The 25,755-nt window shown below is 44.5% G+C and overlaps 1 protein-coding gene across 1 annotated transcript in view; it reads left to right on the top strand.

The window, feature by feature from the left end:
* Positions 1-25,755, top strand: part of LOC145393509 (arrestin homolog) — a 217,683-nt gene that overhangs the window by 158,417 nt on the left and 33,511 nt on the right. Inside the window, exon 5 of the mRNA XM_080267642.1 lies at positions 16,826-17,070. Coding sequence (XP_080123768.1) covers positions 16,826-17,070 — 245 coding nt within the window. The remainder of the gene's footprint in view (positions 1-16,825; positions 17,071-25,755) is intronic.

Raw genomic sequence — 25,755 nt, 5'->3', positions numbered from 1 at the left:
GAGTTTTATTGCTGTTTGGGTGTGCTTTCTTCCTTTCCGGAGGCATCAGTTTTGGTTTAATCTACCACATCAGATAGAAGCATTGTTAGTAACATTTATTAATACCATGGAGTGAAGTGGCAAGTCCACACCAACGAAACAACAACGGGAGCATTGTCGTAATCATTCCTGACGAAGATTATGAACAGTGTTTACAACACAAGCAGTGACACCACTGGAACATTGTTGTACTCAGGTTTTACTGATTGTGGCTTCTTCTAGCTGTAGCCAACACCATTGGTAACTGGCAGTACTATCCATGATATGCACATTAGTGGGGGACATTTTACTGTTTCGAATAATGTCTTAAATCACAATGAACTTAACAGTTACATGACTCTCTACTGTTTATTGTTGATAACACTTGACGTTATATGTCATCAACACTGTCATCACTGGATCCACAGCCTCACACCATTCCTTATAACAATCAGACTTTTGAGGTGAACGATGTTAGGCACAGCAACAATGCACTCTAGCTACCAGTCACACCCTCTTCATCCCCATCACCCACAGTGCTATCGGATGTGGGTGGGCCAGCTGTTACCGTGCTCTCCGTTTGACAATACAAGACGAAGAGTTTTGTATCTGCGTTTCATTTCCATCTTACATATATAGCCATTTTATGTATTGTCACTGAAGGAATTTTAAACCTTTCAGCACGATGACGTCTGTGTTGACTTATTCGTGTTACCACTTGGTTTTATTCAGTTCAGGTGAGATGTCTGGTTGGAAAAAGGTTAACTCCCTCACGCCGTTGATGTGTATTAGAGTTTATTCTTACATTCTCCAAACAACTAAGTGCAGTGTGGAAGAGGCTTTTTCGACTTGGAGTGATTGTATGCAGCTTTCACTAATCCCATCGCTGCTTGGGAACTTCTCCTAAGCTTAATATAATTGGATGAAGATGGCGAGAAATGGCGTTAAAAAAAAAAAAAAAAAAAAGTCACCGTATTCATAGGGGTAACTTTGGATTTTTCAAACACCTTCCCTTCGAGATATCTTTTCCTTTTGGTGAGAAAAATCGCTTGACAGCTGAAGAATAGAATGAAAATAGACGCCTCGTGCTGCAGAGGAATATCCTGAATGTTATACTCTGTTTACTTTAAATTGACCTAAAATTACCTTCTCGATCCTGGATGCTCGGTTATAGGAAGATATCAACACTAGAATTTAATGCTAATCATGAAGAAGTGCTGTGGGAAGGATATAGAGCAGTAGATTTTCCTTTTCTCCCACTGAACTACGTGAAAAAGGCTTTAAAAGGACGAAAATGTGGGCCAGGTTCAAGTGAAAGAACTGTAGTTACTCACAGTTCCCGATATGTCGAAACAATGAGATGTACAGGCTGGTTCATATATAGCGCTCCTCTTACACTTTCGATGCAGTTTCTTGTTTGATGCAGGGACGGCTTAGTGTTATCAGATGTGTTCTGCATCATGTATTTTTATATCCACTGCCACTCGTACGCCCACATTAGCAGACTGAGCCATAACACAAAAGATACCGCCTAGTGAGTCTCTAGTGGAGTGCTATTTACTTCCCACTCTGTATTACACCAGTCCAGCTTACCCCTTCAACACGATGACCTCATTTTGGTGTGGATCTTGATGCGACCAGTTTAGTATATTTAGCCGTGGAAAGCACTCTTCTCTTTTCCCTCATTTTCTCCACTCCTCCGTCCCCCAGTCCTCTTTGATCCTCTTTTCCCTTTTCCTTTTCCTTCCTCTTTTCCTTCCTTGTCTTCCTTCCTGTACCCTCTTCCTCCTTACTCATCAGTCCCCTTTTCCTCCTCCTTCCTCTGTCCCTTTTTCCTCTTCTCTTCAGTTTTCCCTGTTTCTCATCCCTCTTGCCCTCTCTTGTTCCTTTCCCTTTTCACCCTTCTTTCCGCCTTTATCTCCTCTTTTTTCTTTTTCCCGCTTGTCCCATCTTCTTCCCTCTTACCCGTCTTCTTCCTCTTCTCCATTCGTTCCCTATTCTTCTCCATCCCCTTTTCCTCCTCTACTTCTGTCCTTCCTTCTTCCTCTTCCCTTCTCGGTTACCTCTTCTTCCTTTTTCACTTCCCAATCCAATTTTCTCCACCCCGTCATTCCATTCCAGTCCCACTTCCCCTTACCCTCTCTGTATTCATCCCTCTTTTTCTCCTGCCATTCTCTCCCCCTCTTTCTCCTGTCATCCCCCCCTCTTTCTCCTGCCAATCTCCCCTTCCCCTCTTTCTCCTGCCATTCTCCTCTACACCTCTTTCTCTTGCCATTCTCCTCTACCCCTCTTTCTCCTGCCATTCTCCTCTACCCCTCTTTCTTCTGCCATTCTCCCCCCTCTCTTTCTCCTGCCATTCTCCCCTCCCCCTCTTTCTCCTGCCATTCTCCCCTCTCTCTTTCTCCTGCCATTCTCCCCTCCCCCTCTTTCTCCTGTCATCCCTCCCCTCTTTCTCCTGCCATTCTCCTCTCCCCCTCTTTCTCCTGCAATTCTCCTCTCCCCTTCTTTATCCTCCCATTCTCGCCCCTCTTTCTCCTGCCAATCTCCCCTTCCCCTCTTTCTCCTGCCAATCTCCTCTACCCCTCTTTCTCCTGCAATTCTCCTCTCCCCTTCTTTATCCTCCCATTCTCGCCCCTCTTTCTCCTGCCATTCTCCCCTCCCCTCTTTCTCCTGCCATTCTCCCCTCCCCCTCTTTCTCCTGCCATTCTCCCCTCCCCCCTCTCTTCTGCCATTCTCCCCTCCCCCCTCTCTTTCTCCTGCCATTCTCCCCTCCCACTCTTTCTCCTGCCGTTCTCCCCTCCCCATTTTTATCTCCCCCGCCCCTTATCATGCGTCAATATCAGTTAATCTTTGCCATTTCAAGTTATTCAGGATCTGCTCTCTGTTGGGGCAAGGTCGCTCACATCACGTCTATTGCTGTCCCTCCCCCTGCCTCTCTCACTTTCTTTAATATCTCTCTTTGATCTGGCCTGTGATATTTCTCTCTCTCTCTCTCTCTCTCTCTCTCTCTCTCACACACACACACACACACACACACACACACACACACACACACACACACACACACACACACACACACTCATGAATGAATATAGAAAATCCGAAAGTATAAAACTGTCTAATACATCAAGAAAAGGAAATCCATCAGAAAATACAAAGAATATTTATAAAACTACATAAAATAAGGCAAATACAGAATAGTTACAAAAATAAATACGTGCAAAATAAGCTGCCTGCAAACTGGGGGGAAGCACCCGGAAGTGGCGTTTGTGTGAGCTGGAAATAGCGTGGCCAATCAGAGGCTGTGTGTGTGTGTGTGTGTGTGGAATAGCAGCGACGCAGTAGGAGGAACACACACACACACACACACACACACACACACACACACACACACACACACACACACACACACACACACACACACACACACGCCTGTATAGTTTAGTGTACACAGCCCTTGCCCCTACACTGACCAAACATTGAATTATATGGGGAAAAAACACACACACAAAAAAAAAAACTTACCACCTTTGATCTTGAATTTTACAGATCATTTAGTAAAGAAAGAAAAAAAGAAAGAATTAATATGCTCTGAATTTTTTTACCAGATTTATATGATGAAAGCACTAGAGCCTCATTCCTCGATTTATAAGTTGATAATAATAATAATAATAATAATAATAATAAATACTTGGTAAACATGTTAATTTATCAGAGGGTTTGAAAGTTACCTCCATATTTGATGCTTCTGTAGAGTTTTATGTTTATTCTTTCCGACAGGGGGAGCATGTTTTCACCCCTGTTTGTTTGTTAGTTTGTTTGTATGTTAGCAGGATTACTCAAAAATTAAAAGAGAGATTTGGACCAGATTTGGAGGATTTATAGCCCATGTCCTAGGGAACAATCGATTAACTTTTGCGATCAGTCCGGATCGTATTACAGATTCTGGATCCGGATAACATTTTTGGTGAAACCCTAATCAGTGATGAGAAAATCTAACCCATTATGAAGAGTGGTTTGGAAATTACGTTGCCCTTGTCGGAGAGATGCGCTCCACTGAATGCCCCTCTAGTTTATGTACTTATTTGCGTGACACATTTCCTTAACCCCCTTCACCTCATTTGCAGGCTAAATGTAATCATACTGAAGGGGAGATGACGAAGGAGACTCATTGCTACCTCATAACTAAGGTCCATTGAATTTGTTGTAACCGGCGGAGTATTCAAGGTGTAGGATTAGCCCAGTCCCGTCAGGTGAAGACAGACCGAATGTGGTAGCCTAATTAAGCGAGAAGCCCACCAGAACAATCAGAGCGATGGGGGAGTTACTGTTACTTCGTGTGCGGTAATAAAGTATGCCCTAGTTAAGACGCTTTTCATTGTGCGTACCAGTCCAGTATTTGTTCATCAGTACTCTCTCTCTCTCTCTCTCTCTCTCTCTCTCAGTCACGATTTTAAAGGTGTCTAAGGGTTTATACGTGAAATGTGCTTGTTAAATACCGTAGAGTTTTACACATTAAGAGAAGAGATCGGATTGCTGGAGATTATTATTATTATTATTATTATTATTATTATTATTATTATTATTGTTGTTGTTGTTGACCATCCAATATACTCCTGGCAGTGTTAGCAATCTTTAATTTACTATAATGCATCATAATATCATCATCGTCGTCGTCTTCATCACCATCATCATCGTCGTCTTCGTCATCGTCTTTTCCCTCAATATTTAGGGCTCAGACGCAGGAACAAGAAAGCACAAAACAAGAACTAACAACAGGTGCTCAGTATAACAGGCATTAACTTACCATCCAAGCTTTCCCAGTTCTAGACCCCATCTCATAGGTGTTACGATACACACACACACACACACACACACACACACACACACACACACACACACACACGCACACTGAGCGTATGTGTGTATTTCTCACTCGTCAACTGTTTTCCCTCCTCATTTTCCACACCTGACCTATTTACACTTTTATTTACCCTTCTCATTTATCATTATCTCTTATTACCTCTCTCTGATTACTGTCATTTCCTTGTAATCAGACTTCCACCAGATTACCTTTATTCATATTCCACCTCTTGTTGAAAAAATAATGATGATAGTTGGAATAATACACAAATACGTCCTCAGGTGAAGTGGCTGAGGGTCCCTGTGGAGAGGGATGTGTGGTAATTGGGTTGTCTGTCTCCTGCTGAGGCTCGTTTGTCTTGTAGCCTCACTCTCACATCCCGCCACAGCCCTCCTTCACCTCCACCACAGCCCCTACCACAATCCTGCCACACCTGACCACACTACCACAGCCCTGCCATACTCTATATCATACCACTCACAACAACATTACCACACTGTCACACCCCTCCCTCTCCTCCACCACAGCCCCTACCACAATCCTGCCACACCTGACCACATCCTACCACAGCCCTGCCATACCCTACCACATCACTCACAACAACATTACCACACTGCCACACCCCTCCCTCCCCTCCACCACAGCCCCTACCACAATCCTGCCACACCTTACCACATCCTACCACAGCCCGGCCATACCCTATATCATACCACTTACAACAACATAACCACATTACCACACCCTGTCACATCCTACCCACCCTTCCGTACCCTACTCTGGTCTACCCCCACACCCCACCTTACCACATCCTATTCACTCTACCACACCCTACCACATTTTACCACAGACCCCCTTCCGTCTTTCTTCACCCCAGTGAGAAAGATTTGGCGACTTTTCTTTCAGAGGTTTCGTTATTTGTTTTTTATTTTTTTTTCCTGTTTTTTTTTTCATCATAGTTTGATTTCATGTTTTATTTCTGTGTTTTTCCTCTTTTCTTTCTCTTTTCTTTTTCTTTCATCCTACTCTACCATTTTCCTGTTCTCTCTCTCTCTCTCTCTCTCTCTCTCTCTCTCTCTCTCTCTCTCTCTCTCTCTCTCTCTCCCAGCGTGTTCCTGACGTTTTCATTCCTCCCCCAGTTTATTCATTTTCTTATTCATATTTTCCCCTCCGTTTTTGCAGTTTTTTCTGAGGCGTGTGTAGATTGTGTTTCCATACCTGCCACTGCGCTCTTGTTTTTCTCTGTATGCTTTTGTGTTTTTTTGTGTTTTTCCTTTTCCTCTGTTCTTTTATCTTCTTTATGCTCTTCAGCTTGTGTGTGTGTGTGTGTGTGTGTGTGTGTGTGTGTGTATGTGTATGTGTGTGTGTGTGTGTGTGTGTGTGTGTGTGTGTTTGTGTTGATATCTTGTGGGTTTGGGTGAAATTTTAAGGTTTTTAGAGAGAGTAGAACTTTATTAGGCTGATATTTGTGTAGACTGGCGACTTGACTGATGGATTTGATAATATTTTGGAATAAGAATCAAGTTTTATACGAAGTGAAAATATCATCATCATCACCAGTATCGTTGTTATCATCATCATCATCGTCAGTAATAATTATCTCAGTATCGTCGTTGTCATCATCATCATCAGTTTCCTGACCCCCTTCTCCACCTCCCTCCTCCTCAATCCCTTTCCCACCTCTTCGTCCCACTCCACCCCTCTTCCCCCTCCCTCCCTCTGCGTCTTCCTCTCCCACCGCACCTTCCCTCTCTTTCTCCTCTCCGTCCTGCTTGTCTATCCTTGTCTTTAACCCACTTAATATTTCTTTATAACCCTACCCCTATAACAACCAACCTCGATAGGACCAATTTTAGTTTCCTTTCCTTTGTATTCCTTTTGTACTCCTTGTCCTCCTGCTTCCACCCCTCTCTCTCTCTCTCTCTCTCTCTCTCTCCTCCTCCTCCTCCTCCTCCTCCTCCTCCTCCTCCCCTAAACATCCACACTGTGCAGTCCCCTCGTGTCTACAGGTCACCCCGTAAACTTAACATAGCGTCACGTCTCGTCATTATACGTTTTTCGATTTACCCAAAGCAAATGAGGTAATATACAGTAAGCACAGATTAGGATCTGCACAGATAACCCTGAGTTAGCGGTCACTACTTTTACTTTCGACCTGTGATGGGATGTGGATCACTGAGGGTCCCTGTTGGTCAAGTGACCACCATCGGGATTTTTTTAATGTACCAGGGGTCACTGCTTCAGGATGAAACTTGTGTACTGTCCCACATGGGAGAGTTCCTTGTCTCAGTGGAGTGAACGGAGCTATTGCCTGATTGACTGCTGCCTACCTAAAAAGCGCCAGGGAAGGTTGCCGCACCACCCCTAAACATCCACTCTGTGCATTGCACATCCACACTGTGCACTGTGCAGTCCCCTTTTATCTAAGACACCCGTCCTATATACTTTTCAATCTCCCCAATGCAAAGAAAGCAATATAAGCACAGATTAGGATCTGCACAGATAACCCTGAGTTAACGGTCACTACTCTTACTTTCGACCTGTGATGGGCTGTGGATCACTGAGGGTCCCTGTTAGTCAAGTGACCACCATCGGGATTTTTTTAATGTACCAGGGGTCACTGCTTCAGGATGAAACTTGTGTACTTGTCCCACATGGGAGAGTTCCTTGTCTCAGTGGAGCAAACGGAGCTAGGGCCTGATTGACTGCTGCCTACCTTAAAAGCGCCAGGCAAGGCTGCCGCACCACCCCTAAACATCCACACTGTGCAGTGTGTAGCTTCCACGTTATGTCCACATGTCATAAAGACTTTGTAGTTACTTGTAGAGAAGTATATTTTAGACTTGTGGTCGAGCGGCTTTTATATCTTGTAGTAGCTTCCCCACCAGATGTCATGTAGTGACGGGAGAGGTAAAGAATAGTATGGGACTATTTTTATTTGTCTTGGAAATATTAAACCAGGTCTCTCACATGGAAAGAGTATAAGTCTCGGGTAGCTACCTCCCTGTCTCGCTCTCTCTCTCTCTCTCTGTTCTAAGGCTAATCTCCGTCTCGACCTCTCTCTAGGGTCGCTTGTCTCCTTCTAAACTCTCTTTCCTAAAATCTGGTGTAGCAGGGGTGTGTCAAGTATGTTCCTCATGGTTACCAGATCTTTGTTCACGAGAGGACTGCTGACAGCTAACTGCATCATCTCCTTACTGGCCGCTGTCGTCAGCTTTCCTCAGTGTTAAGAGTGTGTAAGCATGTTTAGCACTGCTCGATTCTCGCAGACACAACACCTTCTCATCATTTGACTTCCTGCTTCTATCTGTCTCTCTATCTATCTATTTATCTATCTGTTATGTAGTCCTACACACAGACTTCCCATTAACTCAATGTAACCGGTTTATAATGTCATGCCGTAACTATTATTTTATTTGTTTACTTTCTCTTTCAGGTTACTCTATCGGGTAGCTTATAGATAAAGTATTATAGAATGGGACTTTTCCTTTCCAGTGTTTCCTATAAAATTTCCATGTCAGTTTTTCCATGCTGCATGGTGGTTTTTCTCACTTTTTCCTGAAGGGTTTGGTGGTGGGGGGAGCCTTCTTGCTTTACTATCCTTATCCTTCAACATGTAGAGTTAGATCTTGTAGTCATAGTTTTCTCTAACAAGCAGCCTCGAAAGGTCTGTTGCTGTTTGCTTTCCTGTGTAATCCTGTGTAATCCTCCTCCTCCTCCCTCTCTCTCTCTCTCTCATTCCCCACTTTGCCTCTGACACCCCCTCCTACACCCTGTCCCTCCCCCACCTCTCCTTCCCCTTCCTCTTTTCCTCCCCTCCCCTCCCCCACCCTTCCCCTCCCCTCCCCTCCCCTCCCCAGTGTGTTGTCTGGGTGTTGTGTGTATTTCTGGACCGCCTGATTAAACTTGTTCTTCCAAGCTCCTTAAACTCCCCTCCCCTCCCCTCATTTCTCCTCCCCTCACGCCACCTCCCCTTACTTCACCTCACCTTTCATCACCAGCTCATCTCCCCTACCCCTCCCCTCATTTTACCTGCCCCCACTTCATCACCCCTCCTCTTGCCTCTCCTCCCTTCTCCACCTTCACGTCCCCTCCCTTCCCCTCCAGTCACCTTCCCACTCCTCTCCTCCCCTCCCCTCCCCTCCCCTCCCCTCCCTCTCTCCTCTCCCCTCCCCTCAGCTCAGCCCCATTTCCCTCCTGTCAGCTCCATTCCCCTCCCCTCAGCTTTATTTCCCTCCCCTCCCCTCCCCTCGCATTCCCACACCGGTTCATTTGCCTCCCTCGTCTCTCATTTATCTCTGCTCCAAATTGCACTCCCCCGCTGCCGTCCTCTCACCTCGCCCTGCCTTACCTTGCCTATCCCTGCCTCACCTCTTCTTGCCCCTGCCTGCCTCCCAGCCTTACCCCTACCTGTCATTGCCTCGGCCTGTCCCACTATTCCTCACCTCTGCTGCTCTTAGTAACCCCTGCCTACCCATTCCTTGCCTCACCCAGCCTCACCTCTGCCTACATACTTGCCATCTGTCTGCTTACTGCTTGCCTCGCTGTGCTTCACCTACCTGTGCTTACCTGTCTAACCCTTTTCTACCCAATCCTTGCTTCATCCTACCTTACCGCATTCTTCCTTACTTTACCTCACGTCTGCCTACCAACCTAAACCCTGCCTATCCATTCCTTGCCTCACCTTGCCTTAATTGCTCTTACTTCACCTTCACTCGCATTAATTTGTTGGATGCCATCTTGCTTCACTTGTATCTTCCTGTTCCTCATTTCCCTTGCCTTAGCTCCCTTCCCTCATCTCACCTGTAATTACCTTAGATCACCTTTCCATACCTCATCTCACCTTGCTGTACGTTTTCTTGCTTTGTCTTGCCTCACTCCACCCTGCCTCACCCTACCCTACTTCACCCCACTCTGCACCCAGCTTCACCCCATCCTACCGCATCTCTCTCTCTCTCTCTCTCTCTCTCTCTCTCTCTCTCTCTCTCTCCATCCTGCCTTACCTCACCGTGCCTCACTCTACCCTTCCTCAAGCCCCCCTACCTCTCCCCACCGTGCTTCACCACACCCTGCCTCACCTCACAGTGCCTCACCCCACCTGCCGCACTCCATCCTGCCTCACCCCACCATACCTCACGCCACCCTGCCTTATCCCACCCTGCCTCACCCCCTCCTGCCTCACTTTCCTTCTTTCCTTATCCCACCCTGCCTCACCCCCTCCTGCCTCACTTTCCTTCTTTCCTCACTTTCCTTCGGTTTATATCATTTTTGCCTCACTTTCATTCTCTTTTCTACATTTTCCTTCAATTTTTCCATGACCTTACTACCTCTCTCTCTCTCTCTCTCACACACACACACACACACACACACACACACACACACACACACACACACACACCATTATTTTTTATGATTTTTTTTTCACTTGCTCTTCCCCCCGTCCCGTCCATTCACTTTTTTTTATCTTTTTCTTTTTTTTTTTTCTTTCATTCGTCAACTAAACTCCTTTTTTTTTTCGCGTTTGTTCTTTTTCCAGGTTTGCCATTGACTTCAGGTGCGCCTCTCTCTCTCTCTCTCTCTCTCTCTCTCTCTCTCTCTCTCTCTCTCTTTCTCTCTCTTTGCTCTGATTATAGTTTATTTAAGCATTTTCTTTCCCATATTTTCCCTCTCCCTTCATTCCCCTCCTTATGTGTGCCCTCTCATTTTCCCCTCTTCCTTGATTTTCCTTACATTTTTCCCTATCCATTCATTTTCCCACTTTTTTTCCCCCTCTCCTTTCACATTGCCTCTCATTTTCCTCCCCTTCATTTTCCTCCTCATCGTCTGCCCCCCTCCCTTCATTTTCTGTCCCTTAATTCCTCCCCCTCCCATCATTCCCCATCCCTTTCCCTTACCATCCTTTTTGTCTTTGCCTCTCCTTTCATTTACCTTTCTGTTCATTTTCCCTTTTCCTCAGTTTCCCCTCCCGTCATTTCTTCCTTCATTTTTCCACTCCCTTTCACCATTTAGATCCCATTCATTTCCTCCTTTCATTCGCGTCCCCTCCCTTCATTTCTGTCTCCTTTCATTTCCCTTTTTTTTTCACCTTTTTTTTCCTGTTTTCGTAAGTTTTAACACATATATTTTTTTGTCATTCCTATCCCAGCATTTCGTTTTCTTTGACTGTCCCCCATTTGTGTGTGTGTGTGTGTGTGTGTGTGTGTGTGTGTGTGTGTGTGTGTGTTTTGCGTCGTTGAAATCTTCCTTTGTTTTACTTTCTACCCTTTTGATATTGCTCTTCGTGTCTGTATTTCTGTTTTAATAATTCCCTCTTTTTCTATAATATTCGTTGTTTCATTTTTCGCCTGTGTTATGGTCTCCTGTTTCCTATTTTCCATTATTTTTAAGTTTATGGTGTTTGTAATCTTCGTTTTCTTTTTCCGTAGTTTTTCTCGGCTTTGTGTCTCACCTCCAAGTTTTCTATATCAGTTTTTCTTTGTGTGTGTGTGTGTGTGTGTGTGTGTGTTGGGGGGATACTTGAATGGTGAGTGAATGAGTGTTTGCTGAATTTCCCTTGACATTCTGTTCGAAGTTCTCGTATCGGCCTCTCTTTTTCCATGCATCCTTGACCCTGCTTCAGCTCATCCTTAGGTCAGAATGATGATGACGATGACGATGATTGTAATGATGATAACGACCACCACCACCACCACCATCAACATCACCATCAATAATATAAAAATGATGATGGTGATGATTTTCTCCGCTCATCCTGCTTCTTTCTCCCTTCATTTATTCCCTCGTGTGGCCCATTTGTTTACGCTCATCAGTAGTTTGTATTTTAAGTCCTTCTGTTTACGCCTCTGTAATTCCCATCAATCCCAGGACATTTTATTTTCCATTCAGGCAGGCTCCGGACGATTTTACTTTCGGGAAAAACTCTAGTATTTCAGGAGTTAAAGAAGGCAGTATCAGACCCCTCCACTTCGAGAAATTTCCCCAGATCTGAAAAGATTATCGTCTGGAGATAGCAAGAATAACAGAAAATACGCCATCGGATTGAAGAGGCTAATTCCTTGAGTCCAAAAATGTGCTTTATATTTCGTGTTTGATCGCTCCAAACTTTTCTTTTTTTTCATTATTATTAATTTTTTAGGAGAGATCTCGGTTTGAAGGGGTCAATGAAAGGGTATATCTAAAATCTGTAAGTGTATCCTATGAATAAAATCGTCTGTGGGTACGAGATAGGCAGGACAGGAGTGAAGGGTGTGTGGAGATAGCCTGAGTACACGAAAAACTCATCATGGTGGAAGGGTGAGTGGAGATTGTGTCAGACCCCTTTTAGAAGGAGAGGCTTTTCTAGAGCTAAGTGAAGCTGTGTAGAGGGTAGCAAGACACTCCCCTCCCTCTCTGTCTCCTTAACTCCCTACCTCTCACCCTCCCTCCCTCCCTTTTCACATCTCCAGCCCTCCCTTTCCTTCATTCACCTTCCCTCTCCTTCACAGCTACTTCCCGTCTTCTCATCCCAGACCTTGCCCTGCTTCTCTCATCACAACTCCCTCCCTCCATCTCCTGCATCTCATCCTCCCTCTTCACCTACTCCCTCTCCTCCAGGTCACCCCCTTTCTTCACTCCGTCTCTCCCTCTTCACTGACTCCCTCTCTCCATCACATCCTCCATCCCGTTCATCGCACCTTATCCTCCCTCCTTCCTTCTTCATACACTCCCTCTCCACATCACCCTCACTCTCTTCTCTGCTCCAAACCTCCCTCTTGACACATTTCTTATCCTTCATATCATCCTCCCTCTCTCTCTCTCTCTCTCTCTCTCTCTCTCTCTCTCTCTCCCTCCTCCATCACTCCCTCGCCTCAGTCTTACCCTCCCTCCCTCTTCACACACCTTCATCTCACCCTCCCTCTCTCCGCCACTGCATCCCTCCTATCACCGCCCCTTCTTCTGTCACCCTCCCCTATCCCCACCTGTCCATTCCCTCATCATCATCCACTCCCTTACCTATCTATCTCACTGTCACCCATAACACCCTCACTTTCAGTTTCCCCTCTCTCTCTCTCTCTCTCCCTACCCTTCCGTACCCCCTTTTCCCCTCGCTTCCCCTCGGGCTCCGTGTATTTTTATCCTGTTCAGCTTTTTCAGTCACCCCTTCCAGCCCTATTTTCTCTCCCCTCGTCGTTCCTCCTCCTCCTCTCCTTCTCCCCTCCCCCTCCTCTCCGTCTCCCCTCCCCCATCCTCTTCTTTCCTCCCCCCCTCCTCCTCCTCTCCCTTTATCCTTTTTCTTCCCTCTCTCACCTCTCCTTTCATCCTTCCTCCCTCACATATCCTCTCTTCCTTCATTTTTTCATCCCTCCTCCATCTCCTCTCATTCCTCCTCCCTCATCTTCCCTTGCCTTTCACCCCTTTAAATCTCCCTCACCCTGCTCATCCCTCCTTCTCTCCCCACTCCCCTCTCTTCTCATCTCTCCCCCTCCCTCATTCTCCTTTACTCCCCTCACCCATCCTCCTCTATCACCCTCCTCCCCCTCCTCTCTCCCTTCCTTCCCCTCCCTCCCCTCCTTCCCCATCCTCCCCTCCTCTCTCCTTTCCTCCCTTTCCCTCCCCTCCTCTCTCCCTTCCTCCCTTTCCCTCCCCTCCTCCCCCTCCCTTCATCCCCCCCTTCCCTCCCCTCCTCCCCCTCCCTTCATCCCCCCCTTCCCTCCCCTGCTGACGTAACCTATTACTTATTGACAGAAAATCATTCCCTGAGGTCTGTATCTTTCACCTCTCTCTCTCTCTCTCTCTCTCTCTCTTTTCTTTTACATCAACGCATTCTCTTCCTACACCTTCCTTTTCTTGCTCCTTGGCTGACCTGTCATTAACCTTAGAGAGAGAGAGAGAGAGAGAGAGAGAGAGAGAGAGACGAGGGGAGGGAAGTTTTGTCTCGAGCTATTTTTTCTCACTCCCTTAAGGCCATACTTTCCTCCTCCTCCCTCCATTGTATACTCTCAACTCTTCCTCTTCCTCTTCTTCACCCCTCCCTTCCTCCCTCCCTCCTTCCCTCATCGTCATCGTCATTCCTCACGTCCTCCACCCTGCACTCCTCCTCCAGTGTCTCTCGAGATTTACCCTCCTTGGTTTTCTGTTTACCGCATCTCACATGGAGTCAGTGTCCGTATCCCCCCTCCCCCACCCTCTCTCTCTCTCTCTTTCTCTCTCTCTCTCTCTGTTTGTGTGTATTTCTGCGGTATATATATATATATATATATATATATATATATATATATATATATATATATATACCGTATATATATGCACACGAGAGAGAGAGAGAGAGAGAGAGAGAGAGAGAGAGAGACTGGTTGATATATCCATTAATTAACTTCCCTTGTCCGTTTCTTTTTACATTTTTGTCTCTCGCCAGCTGTGCCCACCCTCTGTGTTTCTCACTCCAGTAATGTCTTCTGCAGTTCATTTCCATCCTCTGTTTTTGCATCGCTCATTTTTATCTCCATCCTTTGTTAGTCATCATCCCGCGTCCACCATCCCTCTTATATACTAGTGCTTGCCCGCAAAACACTGCAGACCATCTAATAGCCTTTCTATCACAAAGAGTCTGCAAGTACCATTCTCTTTGTTTCAGTATCGCTATTAAGCCCACAATGACTAATTCTGGCCAAAAAATCCACTAAATTATTTTCGCATATTTTCTCGTGTCGCGATTTCCGAAAATTTCGCGCCATTGCGTCGCTCGCGATCGCCATTTTTTTTTTTTTTTTACATTCTCTGAACATACCCCGACCTAATGCAAAACGAATTAGGTCGATATCTAGTACAGTTCTCGTGAAAGAAAACAAACAAACGCATAGACAGACACACATACACAGCTTGACATTATTATATTATTATTATTATTATTATTATTAATATATATTTATTTACTTGGATAGTATATCTTTACTTATACTGTATATATAGATACATAGATATGTAGACAGATATAGATATATATCTGTATATATGTCTAGGTAGATAGATAGATAGATTGATAGATAGATATAGATATGTATCTACATCTGTATCTATCTATCTACATATATATATATAGATAGATAGATAGATAGATAGATATAAATGTGTGTGTGTGTGTGTGTGTGTGTGTGTGTGCAAATAAATCATTTAATAACGCGATTCATAGATATGGTGATATATACGATGAAAAAGGAAACACGAAATGTCCCAAGCGCTTTCATGTATTCAGTTCTTGAGGGGAGAGTTCTCCCCTCAAGATCTGAATACACGAAAGCACTCGGGATATTTCGTGTTTCATTTTTCTATGTGGCCTGCAGTCCTCACTGACCCCGGTTCAATTCCCCACTGGGGCAGGGAACATTTTATGGATTTGAATTTCATAAAAAAGTATACTTTACTGATTTACCAGAAGACCCGCCGACATGTTGTAATAATACCTCCGCAAATACCAGTTCACCTGTCCTGTATGAGACAGCCCTAGCAGGTATTCATTATGGACTGTGGGTGTTAGCGCCGAAGCGGTGACATGTGGAGATGTAGGAGGACTACTGGGCCTTGGGGATATTTCCTGGGGATAGGCCCTGATGCCTTTGCCCAGAGTCAGACTCATTGAAAAATAAAAAAATCTGTCTATCTACACACACACACACACACACACACACACACACACACACAGGTGGGCAAAAACATTATTGCTCTGCCTTATATATATATATATATATATATATATATATATATATATATATGGCGGTTGACATTCGGTCGTCTTTGATCAGATCCTCACCAAAAGTAATAGGCTTCTGCATATTCACATAGTTGCTATTTCCATAAGGTTTGGTGAAATTTGGTCCACAACTTTTCGAGATATTTTGGCAATACACACACACACACACACACACACACACACACACACACACACACACACAACTATATCACCACGCCTTGGTAGAGGCGACCGATAAAATAAATAAATAAATTGAGTTAGGGAATTATTAACCTCCTCAATTCTGAAGTATTTATCATCTTAATCTCGTAAATCTGACGACATTTAGCGCAATATTTTTGCAATCTTCAAATGATCTTATTCATTATAGGAGAGACGTTTGGAGGTGAAAGACCCAGTGAAAGTTAAATTAAACTCCCTAGTTTAAGAATTCTAACCCAAACCTAACAAAATCGTCTGGAGGTAGGGAAAAATAAGATATGAAAATGCATCATGGTTTTGAAGGGGTTAATCAGGAATTTGTAGCCTGGAAGACGTTTTTCGGGTTGGAGGGCTTTGGTGGGAGAGAGAGAGAGAGAGAGATTGTCTACCTGTCTGTCGTCTAGGGAACAACTCTGACAGGTTTAACTTCTTACGGCGAATTTTATCATTTTAAACGTTTACATTACATAGGCTAAAGTAGCTCCCCTGATGTCCCAAATTATAATCAGAAATACTCAAGTCATCATGGTGGATAGAGGGTAGGCAATAACCGTTGAATTTGGTACTTCTGTAACCATATCATTAGTTACAGCGGGCCAGATGGGTAGGCAGTTTGGTGGTGTGGGTAGGCAGGGGTGTAGAGTGGGTGGGTAGTGGGAAAATAGGTCCATGGTAGGAATAGGTCCATGGAGAATATAACGCAAGGATATAATGGAAACCCGAGGGTCTTCTACTACAAGGAGTGGCCATCCAGGACCCAGATAATGCACGATCATAGGCTTTACCCAGGCAACGCCGGGTACCCCTTCTAGTTACGTCTAATTCTCTGTGCATTCCATTACAACCCATTTTCTGTGCATTCTATTACATCCCATTCTCCGTGCATTACCTCTCCATTACATCCCATATTCTGTGCATTACCTCCATTACATCCCATATTGTATACATTACCTCTCCATTACATCCCATTCTCTGTGCATTACCTCCTTCCGTATACCCCATTTTCTTCCACTCTCCAGGCGACAACCCCGAGGACAAGCCCCACAAGCGTTCCAGCATCAGGATGGGGATGAAGCTGTTCCAGGTGGCCAGCGGCATGGACCACTCCCCGCCCTACGCCACCATGTCCAAGCAGCTCCTCCTCGCCGATGGGCAGGTGGAGGTGGAGGCATCGCTGGACAAGCCCGTCTACGAGAGGGGCGAGGAGGTCAACGTCAGCGTCTCCGTCACCAACCACTCCTCCAGGAACGTCAGGAGGATTAAGGTAAAGGCATGAGTGTACCCCTTCATTCCGATTATGTGTTTTTAGATCAGGGTAAATTAGGTTTCATTAGGTTACGGTACGTCAGGTTGGATAGATTACTGTGTGTGTGTGTGTGTGTGTGTGTGTGTGTGTGTGTGTGTGTATTTGAGAGGATGATGAAGGTAAGGGGATGATTTAACACTTGGAACAGGAATAAAATGTAAGCCATTGATAGTTAACATCTTGATAATTACTCCCACGTTCACTTAAGAGTCATGACCGAGATGAGGCGACAGGGTTTTTGTTTTCATTTTATTTTTATTTATTTTTCCACTATTTGATTTGCTAATGAGTGCTCACATCGGACGTGTCACAAGAGCGTTACATCAGTTAGCCTTAGACGTCCCAAAAGTGTCGGTTGAAAATGCAAAATAACAATACTACAGGAAAATGTGTGTGCAACAAGGCGGCACACAGCAGCATTCCCACTCAGCAGGGAGGCGAAGGCAATTAAAATGAACTGGATTTAATTAGTGTATGACGAGGTAGGAAAATGTTTAAAAGAGTGTGTGTGTGTGTGTGTGTGTTCCTGTGGTAATAGGCCGACCTGACACAAAGAAAAAGTTAGATTGTGCGGACCAGGAGCATTTATATATACCGTAGTACATGGACTGCCGACCAGCATAGGTTAAAAGTCTGAAGGTGATAATACGAATATATTAAAGGGAATGATGCAAGTAGTACACAGGTATGATGATTAGGAAACAGTAGTACAGTGGAAGAGAGAGAGAGAGAGAGAGAGAGAGAGAGAGAGAGAGAGAGAGTCAGTCAGTGTGTGAGCAAGGGGAATAATGAGAAACAGTGGATCGTGGGTAAATGCCGGGGCTGACGAGGGATAGTGGGGGATTGGGTTGGTGATTGGACTGGAAGGCCTTAATTACACCATCACTAACAGGCATGGTGGTGGATGAAAGATGGCGCTAATGACACCAGGGTAATGCCTTCATGATTGGAGTAACTCTAGTAGTTTATTCTAGGTAACGCCAAACGATTTCATGAAGCTGAGTGAGACATAGGGACCTGAAGATGTTAATGCTTTCTTGTTCAAAACATAGGCAACGCTACGCTGTTGCAACCTTCCATCTGACCAAGCATATACCCCCCCACCTCCCCTGCACACCTAACCAAGCGCATATTCCTCCCCCCTCCCCCGTCTTTTCTTTTAAAGGTGGGCGTAAGAAGAACACCTTGAGGACACATAACCTGGGCCCTTCAGATTCCTTGCACAGGTTGCATTGAAATCTCTGGAAAAATTTATTTTACTTTTCATTATTAAAAAAAACTACTGAAGACACAGTATTCTACCTATCAAAAGGCACCAGTTCGCCATAAGATACATAACTGTGTGAAATTTCATGACTCTGTAGTGCATACTTTCTGAGTCTTGGCCCGGAAATGAAATCTCTAGCCAGCCAGCCAGCCTCCCAGCTCCACGGATGGACATCTATTGATTCCAGTGATAACAACACCCATCTCTGGCTTTGGCAGGTGAAGGGTAATATATATATATATATATATATATATATATATATATAATCGGGCCGTCTTTTATTCTATTCAAGCTACTCTTTGACGATTTTCTTTAGCTGAACGTGAGTCATAGGAGACTGAGAGTGATAATACTCTCTCCATTAACACTGTCATGGTCGGGCCAGCTCCAGTATTGTATTCCAGCCGCCCCAAGACGGTTTTCCTCAGCTGAGAGTGAGTTATAAGAGCCGGTGAGATGTACCCAATACCTAGAGTGGGAAATGTGTAACCCCATGAGTACACTGCCTTTAATTTGTGTTTTATTCTCTTTACCATCGGGCAATTTCATTCAGCGTTGACAAGAATTTTTAACTACAAAAGCCTCTCCTTAAGCTGAATAAAATCGTCGAGTGGTGGCCTGGTTAATCCCTGTAATAAGATAACATTTGTAACTCCTTATCACCAACACTATACTCTGTCCACTTACATTGGCCGAGAATTGCCATCTCTAGCTTGAATGCCTGGGTGAAAAGATAAACAGATGAAAAAACATGTAAGGGTTGTAATGTAAGTGGAGATTACGTAACCCCATTTCCTTTGCGATTTATTTTGCACATTACACGTCAGTATCCACTTGTACGTTATTGACGCAAAGTACGTTGGTATTGAAACGAGGCACATAACATTCAAGAAAGCGCTGAGGTGAAAAGTGAAGAATGAATCGCAGAGGAGAAAGTGCGATGAACCCTTCTCTGTCACCCAGGTAAACCCTAATTTCGAACCCTTTCCGCCAAGTGGGTTCAAAAGACCGAGGGAAAATTACATCAGCCCCCCCCCCCCAATCATCCCGGCGTGTTCAATGAGCGATGATGAAGGTGATATTCAGGTGGCTGGTTAATTAAGGTACAGGTGGATAAATTAGGAAATCATCGTCTGTATATAGCCTGGGAGACGAGGAATTATGCAATATATCACAAGCATCAAGAAAAAAATATATTCGCTCCCTCGCATTGCAAACCAGTCCATGTGATAAAAGAAATTGCTCGTGACATGAAAAGGACAATTAATTGGAATCCCTCAAACAGATTGGTGATGGAGACGTAACCCATTGCCTGTTGTGGTGTAAAGGCGTAGGCGTGCCGTATTGGAGGGTTTTTGTGACTAGTGATCAAGGAGACTCATTCCTACCTCATACCTAAGAGTCATCGTTTTCATGCAACCACCAGTTAGTATACAAGGTGTGAGAATGACCCAGTTCCTTCACATGATAACAGGCTTCAGGATTTCTCTCGACTGAAGAAAATCGTCTGGTGGTAGCCTAAATAATATTCCTGGGTGTCCTGAGAGCTGGGAAAGAATTATTTGAAGTCTCCGATACGATTATTCTCGGCTGAAAATCGTCTTTTAGCTTGAATAAAATACCCAATTGTACCAATAGGAGCGAAAAGGGGGGTCTCTTAAGCGAAATAAAATCGTCTGTAGTAAAGGAGAATAAAATCCGAAGTATGACCTCAAGCTGAAGGGGTGAGGAGTTAGACGAGGAGTTACGCAGTGCGCCACAGAATTATGAAAACACGGTCCCTTATTGCACGTCACTTCATCTGCAACACAAATGCAACAGCCTACAGGTCGTGGCGTAAATATTGCAGAATGATCATGCCTGGCTCAAAGAACACAGTGATTAATTAAGGCGCTGGGATGGGGTGAGGCAGGACAAGGCAGGACAGGAAAAGGCAGGGCAGGGCAAGGCAGGGTCCGGTCGGGTCTGAGGCGGTCGATGCAGGGTTATACATCGCCTCCCCTTATCAAGTGTATGAGCCACCTTCCCGATAATCTGATTACTTTAATGTGTATAATGGCCCTTAGCTCACGGGGCAGGGGGAGGGAAGGGAGTCAGGGAGAGGGTCAGGGGAAGGAGGAAGCGTAAGATGGCTTAGAAGGAAGGGCAGAGGAAGGGGAAGAAAAGAAGTAGGTTGGAAGCAGGGAAGTGCAGGAGAGATTGCGAGATGATTTAGGGGAAGGTAAGGGACAGAGTAGGGAAAGAGTGGGAAGAGGAGGGGTGAGGTAAGAGATAGGATGAAGGGAAAAATGGTAAAGGCTGGAGGATAGGCAGGTCAGACTGAGGGAGAACTAAAGCAGAAGAGTAGGGAAGCAAGATGAAGCATGGGTAGGAAGGGAGAAGACGAAGGTATGATGGAGAAAGGAGGGGTGAGAAGGATAGGGCGATAGGGATAGAAGGAAGGAGGGAGATGGATGTCTGATGGAAGGAGGGGGAAGTAATGAAGAGGGAAGGAAGGAAGGATAATGTATAAGGTGCATGGAAAGAAGGAATTGATGGATGGAGGAAGAAGAAAGAGGTAGAATGGAAGGACGGGTAAGTAGGAAGGAAGGAGGGCTTGAGTGCATGGAAGGAAGGAAGAGTCTGGTGCATGAAGGAAGGAAGGATCTGGTGCATGAAGGATGGAAGGATGATAGGCGGAAGGAAGGACTAGTAATTGGAAGGAACAGCTGATAAATTGAAGGAAGGAAGGGTCCGGAGCATAGAGAGAAGAAATAATTGGGTGCAAGGAAGGAAGGAAGGAAGAAAGGGAGGGAGGGAGGGAAGGAAGAAGGAAGGAAGGAAGGAATGAGGGATCAAGTTCATAAAGGAGAGGAATGAAGGGTTGGCAGGGAGGAAGAGAGGCAAATTGGTTTTGAGAGACAGGGCTGCGAGATGGATGGGACTAGATGGGACGGGGCCAGTGTGGGGAACGTGGATGGAATTGTGTGGGTGCAGCAGTGTGGGTGGAAGGTGGATGAAATGGTGTGGAAGGTGGGTGGAACAGAGTAGGTGGAATAGTATGTGTGGAAGGTGGATGAAAGAATGCCCAAAATTGTCAGAGAAAAAAAATACAGTAAACACTTGAGACGGAAACCAAATATTGTAGTTCGGAAATACTCGTATAGACCTGTATACGTGTATAATAATAATAATAATGAATAATAAAATAATAATAATAATAATAATAATAATAACAGCATCCAGTCTCTGTATAATAATAATAAATAAATAAAATAATAATAATAATAATAATAAATAAATAAATAATAATAATAATAACAGCATCCAGTCTCGTACCAGTAGGAGTCCGAGGCTAGGCTAACGCAGTCCACAACATTTAACCCCTCCAGTCTGGTGACAGATTTCTTTGCATTCTTTGCTACCTCAAGACGAATTAATTGTAGTTTGGACTTGTCGGAGTGGATGGGTTAGATATAGCCCTCCGTGACAGCATCTCTGAGCGGCCCACCCAGTCTGGCACACCGGAAAGATTTTAGCACGGTAGTTGATTCAATGTGGGGAAGCCCTGTGTGGTGCTGTACATTAGCTGCCGAAGGACTTTTGCACGAAAAGGGCTTCATTCTAGTGAAGCCTTATCCTGTACATCATTTTAGCGAAGCCATTTGTGGTCCCGCGTTGACGTGTATGGGACAGGGGTTCTCAAACTAGGGTTCGCGAACCCCTAGGGGTACGCAAGAGGGTTTCCAGGGGGTACATAGGGGCTGGTAAGAAATGAATAAAGAAAATATTAATTTTTCTAATGTAAAGCATGATTCGATACTAAGAATTAAGGAACTAATGTCCATAGTGTCCATAAAACATACATATCATCCACACTCAAACATAAAATTAGTAAGCTATGTTAACACTAGCACACTGTTGTAACAATGGGTTAATAATTATTTCCGTGACAAAGCAATTACCATTTTAATAATTTTTCTGCAGCTCATGATACTGTTCTATAATGTATTAGTGTTACAGCACCATTCTGTATTCGGTGCCTTAGTGCTGATGGTACGGTCCTTGATTGGGTAACTAAGGAGGTCCGTGGTAAGAAAAAGTTAAAGAACCCACAATCCTGGATTTCTCTACTTATTTCCAGAATTAGGCGGTCCTCTTGAATTAGCCATGTGTAATTCTTTGTGAACACTCGCAGTCCCATGACGTATTTTTGTAGTATATTCCTGCCGCACCAGACAATTTACTCAGCTTGGGATTTTAAGTTTGAGAGAGCTACGAGGTAATGAAGGGGTTGAGGAAAGCTGTAGCGAACCCCATCGTCTCGAAAAGTACCCTAAGCTGAATAAAATCGTCTGGTAGTGACAAGGTGACGTCCTCGGGCTGAAGAGATTAGAGAGATCGACTTGACATCCCTGGTACCATTACACGATTTTAAAAAATGTAAAGCTAATGATGATGGTGGTGATGATAATGAATAATAATAATAATAATAATAATAATAATAATAATAAAAATAAAAATAATAACAACAACAACATTAACTAGAACGTTGTAAAATTGTTCAATGACAATTTTCATAAAAAGTTCCCACAGCCATTGCCTACTACTGCACTGTAGAAGCCGAGCAATAAAGGGACCGTGAGTTCAAGGTCACTGATCTTGTGCATGTCACCTTAAGTCATCACGTTCTATAAGTCCACCAAGTTTGGTGGCACAAACTTTAATCCAGCATTAATATCAGGAAAATTCCCAGTTTTTTACCGCTGGCGATATCAGACAATAATCAGCCGATTAGAACGATACTCCTTGGCGCACTGCGTCCACCTGTATTATGGTAAAATTTCAGCTTTCTAGCTAAAGCGGTTCTTGAGGTAGCATAGCCGACTAACTTTTCTTTGTTCCTGATAATATCCGAAGATTCGGTTGACGGATTGCCACCATATTTGGCCAAAAGAATCGAACAGCTATCCGACCAAGTATGAGATGTAGGCCCGTAGGTATACCATCAGCAATTCAGGTTATTCTTACAGACTCCGTACTACTACTGGATACCGTACTTTATTGGAAGAGAGTTGTCTTAAACCCAAGGAGTCTATCAGCTCTATGAGTCTTCTACAATCATTCGGGCAGTGGTGAGTTTCTGTTGTGTTACCCAGTGCCATGACGTTATGCTGAGTTAAAGAGTTGTCAGCTGTGTACACATGAAACAGTCTTCCCAGCAGATTGGCCAAAGGCAGCGATCATTGCCAATTCATTATGCTGGCAGCGTCTGAGTCATGACGTCTGAGCAACAAACATCCGCTCTCTTACATAAGTTTACTAAGTTTGAAGGATTTAGGCCAAATAGCCTTTGAAATATCGCAATTTTAAAATAAGCAGTGATAATAATAATAATAATAGTAATAGTAGTAGTAGTTATGGCAAAAACAAGGAAACTTCCCTCAAGGATATGGGAAGTTTCAGCTAGAACGCCGTTAAATTGTACAAGGACGATTTTGATAAAAACTTTCCACAGCCATTCCCTACTAGAAGCCGAACCATAATGGGACCTTGAGGTCAAGGTTCCTGAGTCTCTGCCTGTCACCTTAGGTCATCAAGATTTATAAATCCACCAAGTCTGGTGGCTCTACCTTTTTGTCTTCCGGAGTAGTAAAAAGAAAATTTGGCCTACAGGCGATTTCGGAGAATAATGATCCGATCTGAACTGTATTAAGCAGTGCATTCTGGCCATGTCCCTGGTATAGGCCATAAAAATTTCAACCCTGTAACTTAAGTGGTTCTTGAGCTTTACGGTCGCTTTTGTTTGTTTGTTTACGTGTTTTTTTTTTCCGGATACTATCCGGGTTCCGTTTGTTGGATCAGGATGATATTTGGTCATATGAAGCGGCCAACCAGTACTATAATATGACAGCGAATGAAGGCTGTAGCTCAAACGGTATGCGAATGGCAGCGATTCAGATCTTCCCTAGGGCAATAATAATAATAATAATAATAATAATAATGACAAAAACATGAAAACATCCCACAGGGTTGTGGGAAGTTTTCATATTAAAAAAAAAAAAAAAAAAAAAAAAAAGGAAACCTGCCCCAGGGAGGTGGAAAGTTTTAGTGACTTTAACATAAACCAAAAAAACTTGCCTCAGGGATGTGGAAAGTTTTAGTAATAATGATAAAAACTCGGAGCTACTCTGGCAGTTCGGAGCGTAGAGCAAGGCCTCCAGTCCAGATGTCCCCTTGCAATAGCCCAAGTAAGTGCAGGGTGGTCCATAGATTGCGCCACCCTTGCTAGTTCTTTGGTGTTGCGGAAACGGCTGAGTCTGCTGATCTGGGCGTGAGAGCGGGTCAGCCAGGTGTACTGAAGTGACGTAGCCAGTGATGTGTTATCTGTTTTAAGCCGTATTGGACCAGATAGTCTTTTTTTTTTTTTTTTTTTATCGTTGTTGCCGCTGTCAGACGATTTTATTCAGCTAAGATCTCGTAGTGAAGGGGTTTGTTAAGGCGGTATCTAAACTGTCTTGTTCGAAAAGTCTGTCCTGAGGTGAATAAAATCGCCAGGTGGTATAGATTAGCTAAAATATGAATGTCATGCGTACTTAAGAGATATTCACTAATTACTACTTCTACTACATTATTATTAATATTATTATTATTATTTATTGAAGGTTAGACACTGGTAATAGGGAATGAGCCAGCCCAGCACAATAATTTCCAAGGGAGGCGCAATATACGGCCCACCCTCGACAGAAAAAGGGAAAGAAAGGGCGGGAAGTGGAGGACACGTGAGGGGGGAGGAGGAAGTAGTAATTAAGGTGAAGGAGGGTGACTAACAATACCCACCTGCCCCTCACATTAATTAGTCCGCTTCGTACCCCGTCATTCATAGTATTGTCCCCACCCCTCTCACTTCACACCTCCCCTCACCTCGCCTCTCCTCCCCTCTCACCTCCCCTTCCACCTCACACGTCCCCTCTCACCTCCCCTCTTACCTTTTACCTCCCATCCCTCTCACCTCCCCTTCCATCTCACACGTCCCCTCTCACCTCCCCTCTTACCTTTTACCTCCCATCCCTCTCACATCACCCCCATCACCTCACACCTCGTGTTTCACCCCATCTCACCTCACCTCCCCACTCCAGTCTCTCCCCTCTCTCCCTTCACCTATCTCCACCCTCTCAGATCATTATTTTCGTGGCACCGTATCTGGAACTTGCCTGGATTGCGTACTGTGTCGGGCTGGAGTTGGAGTCAGTGTGGAGTATTTGTTGGTAATTTATGGCTACTGACCTTGACGTTGCTGATGGCGCAGTCATTCTGATGGAGTCATTGCACACACTTCTAAGTCCTTCATGTATCCATCAGGTCAGCTCGGAACTGCCTTCTGTCTGTGTTTCCTT

The sequence above is a fragment of the Coenobita brevimanus genome, chromosome 24, assembly GCF_032717465.1.
Source record: "Coenobita brevimanus isolate Jiangsu-jjx chromosome 24, ASM3271746v2, whole genome shotgun sequence".
NCBI lineage: Eukaryota > Metazoa > Arthropoda > Malacostraca > Decapoda > Coenobitidae > Coenobita > Coenobita brevimanus.
Note: the sequence above shows the minus strand (reverse complement) of the source record. Positions and strands in the feature narration are given on the sequence as shown.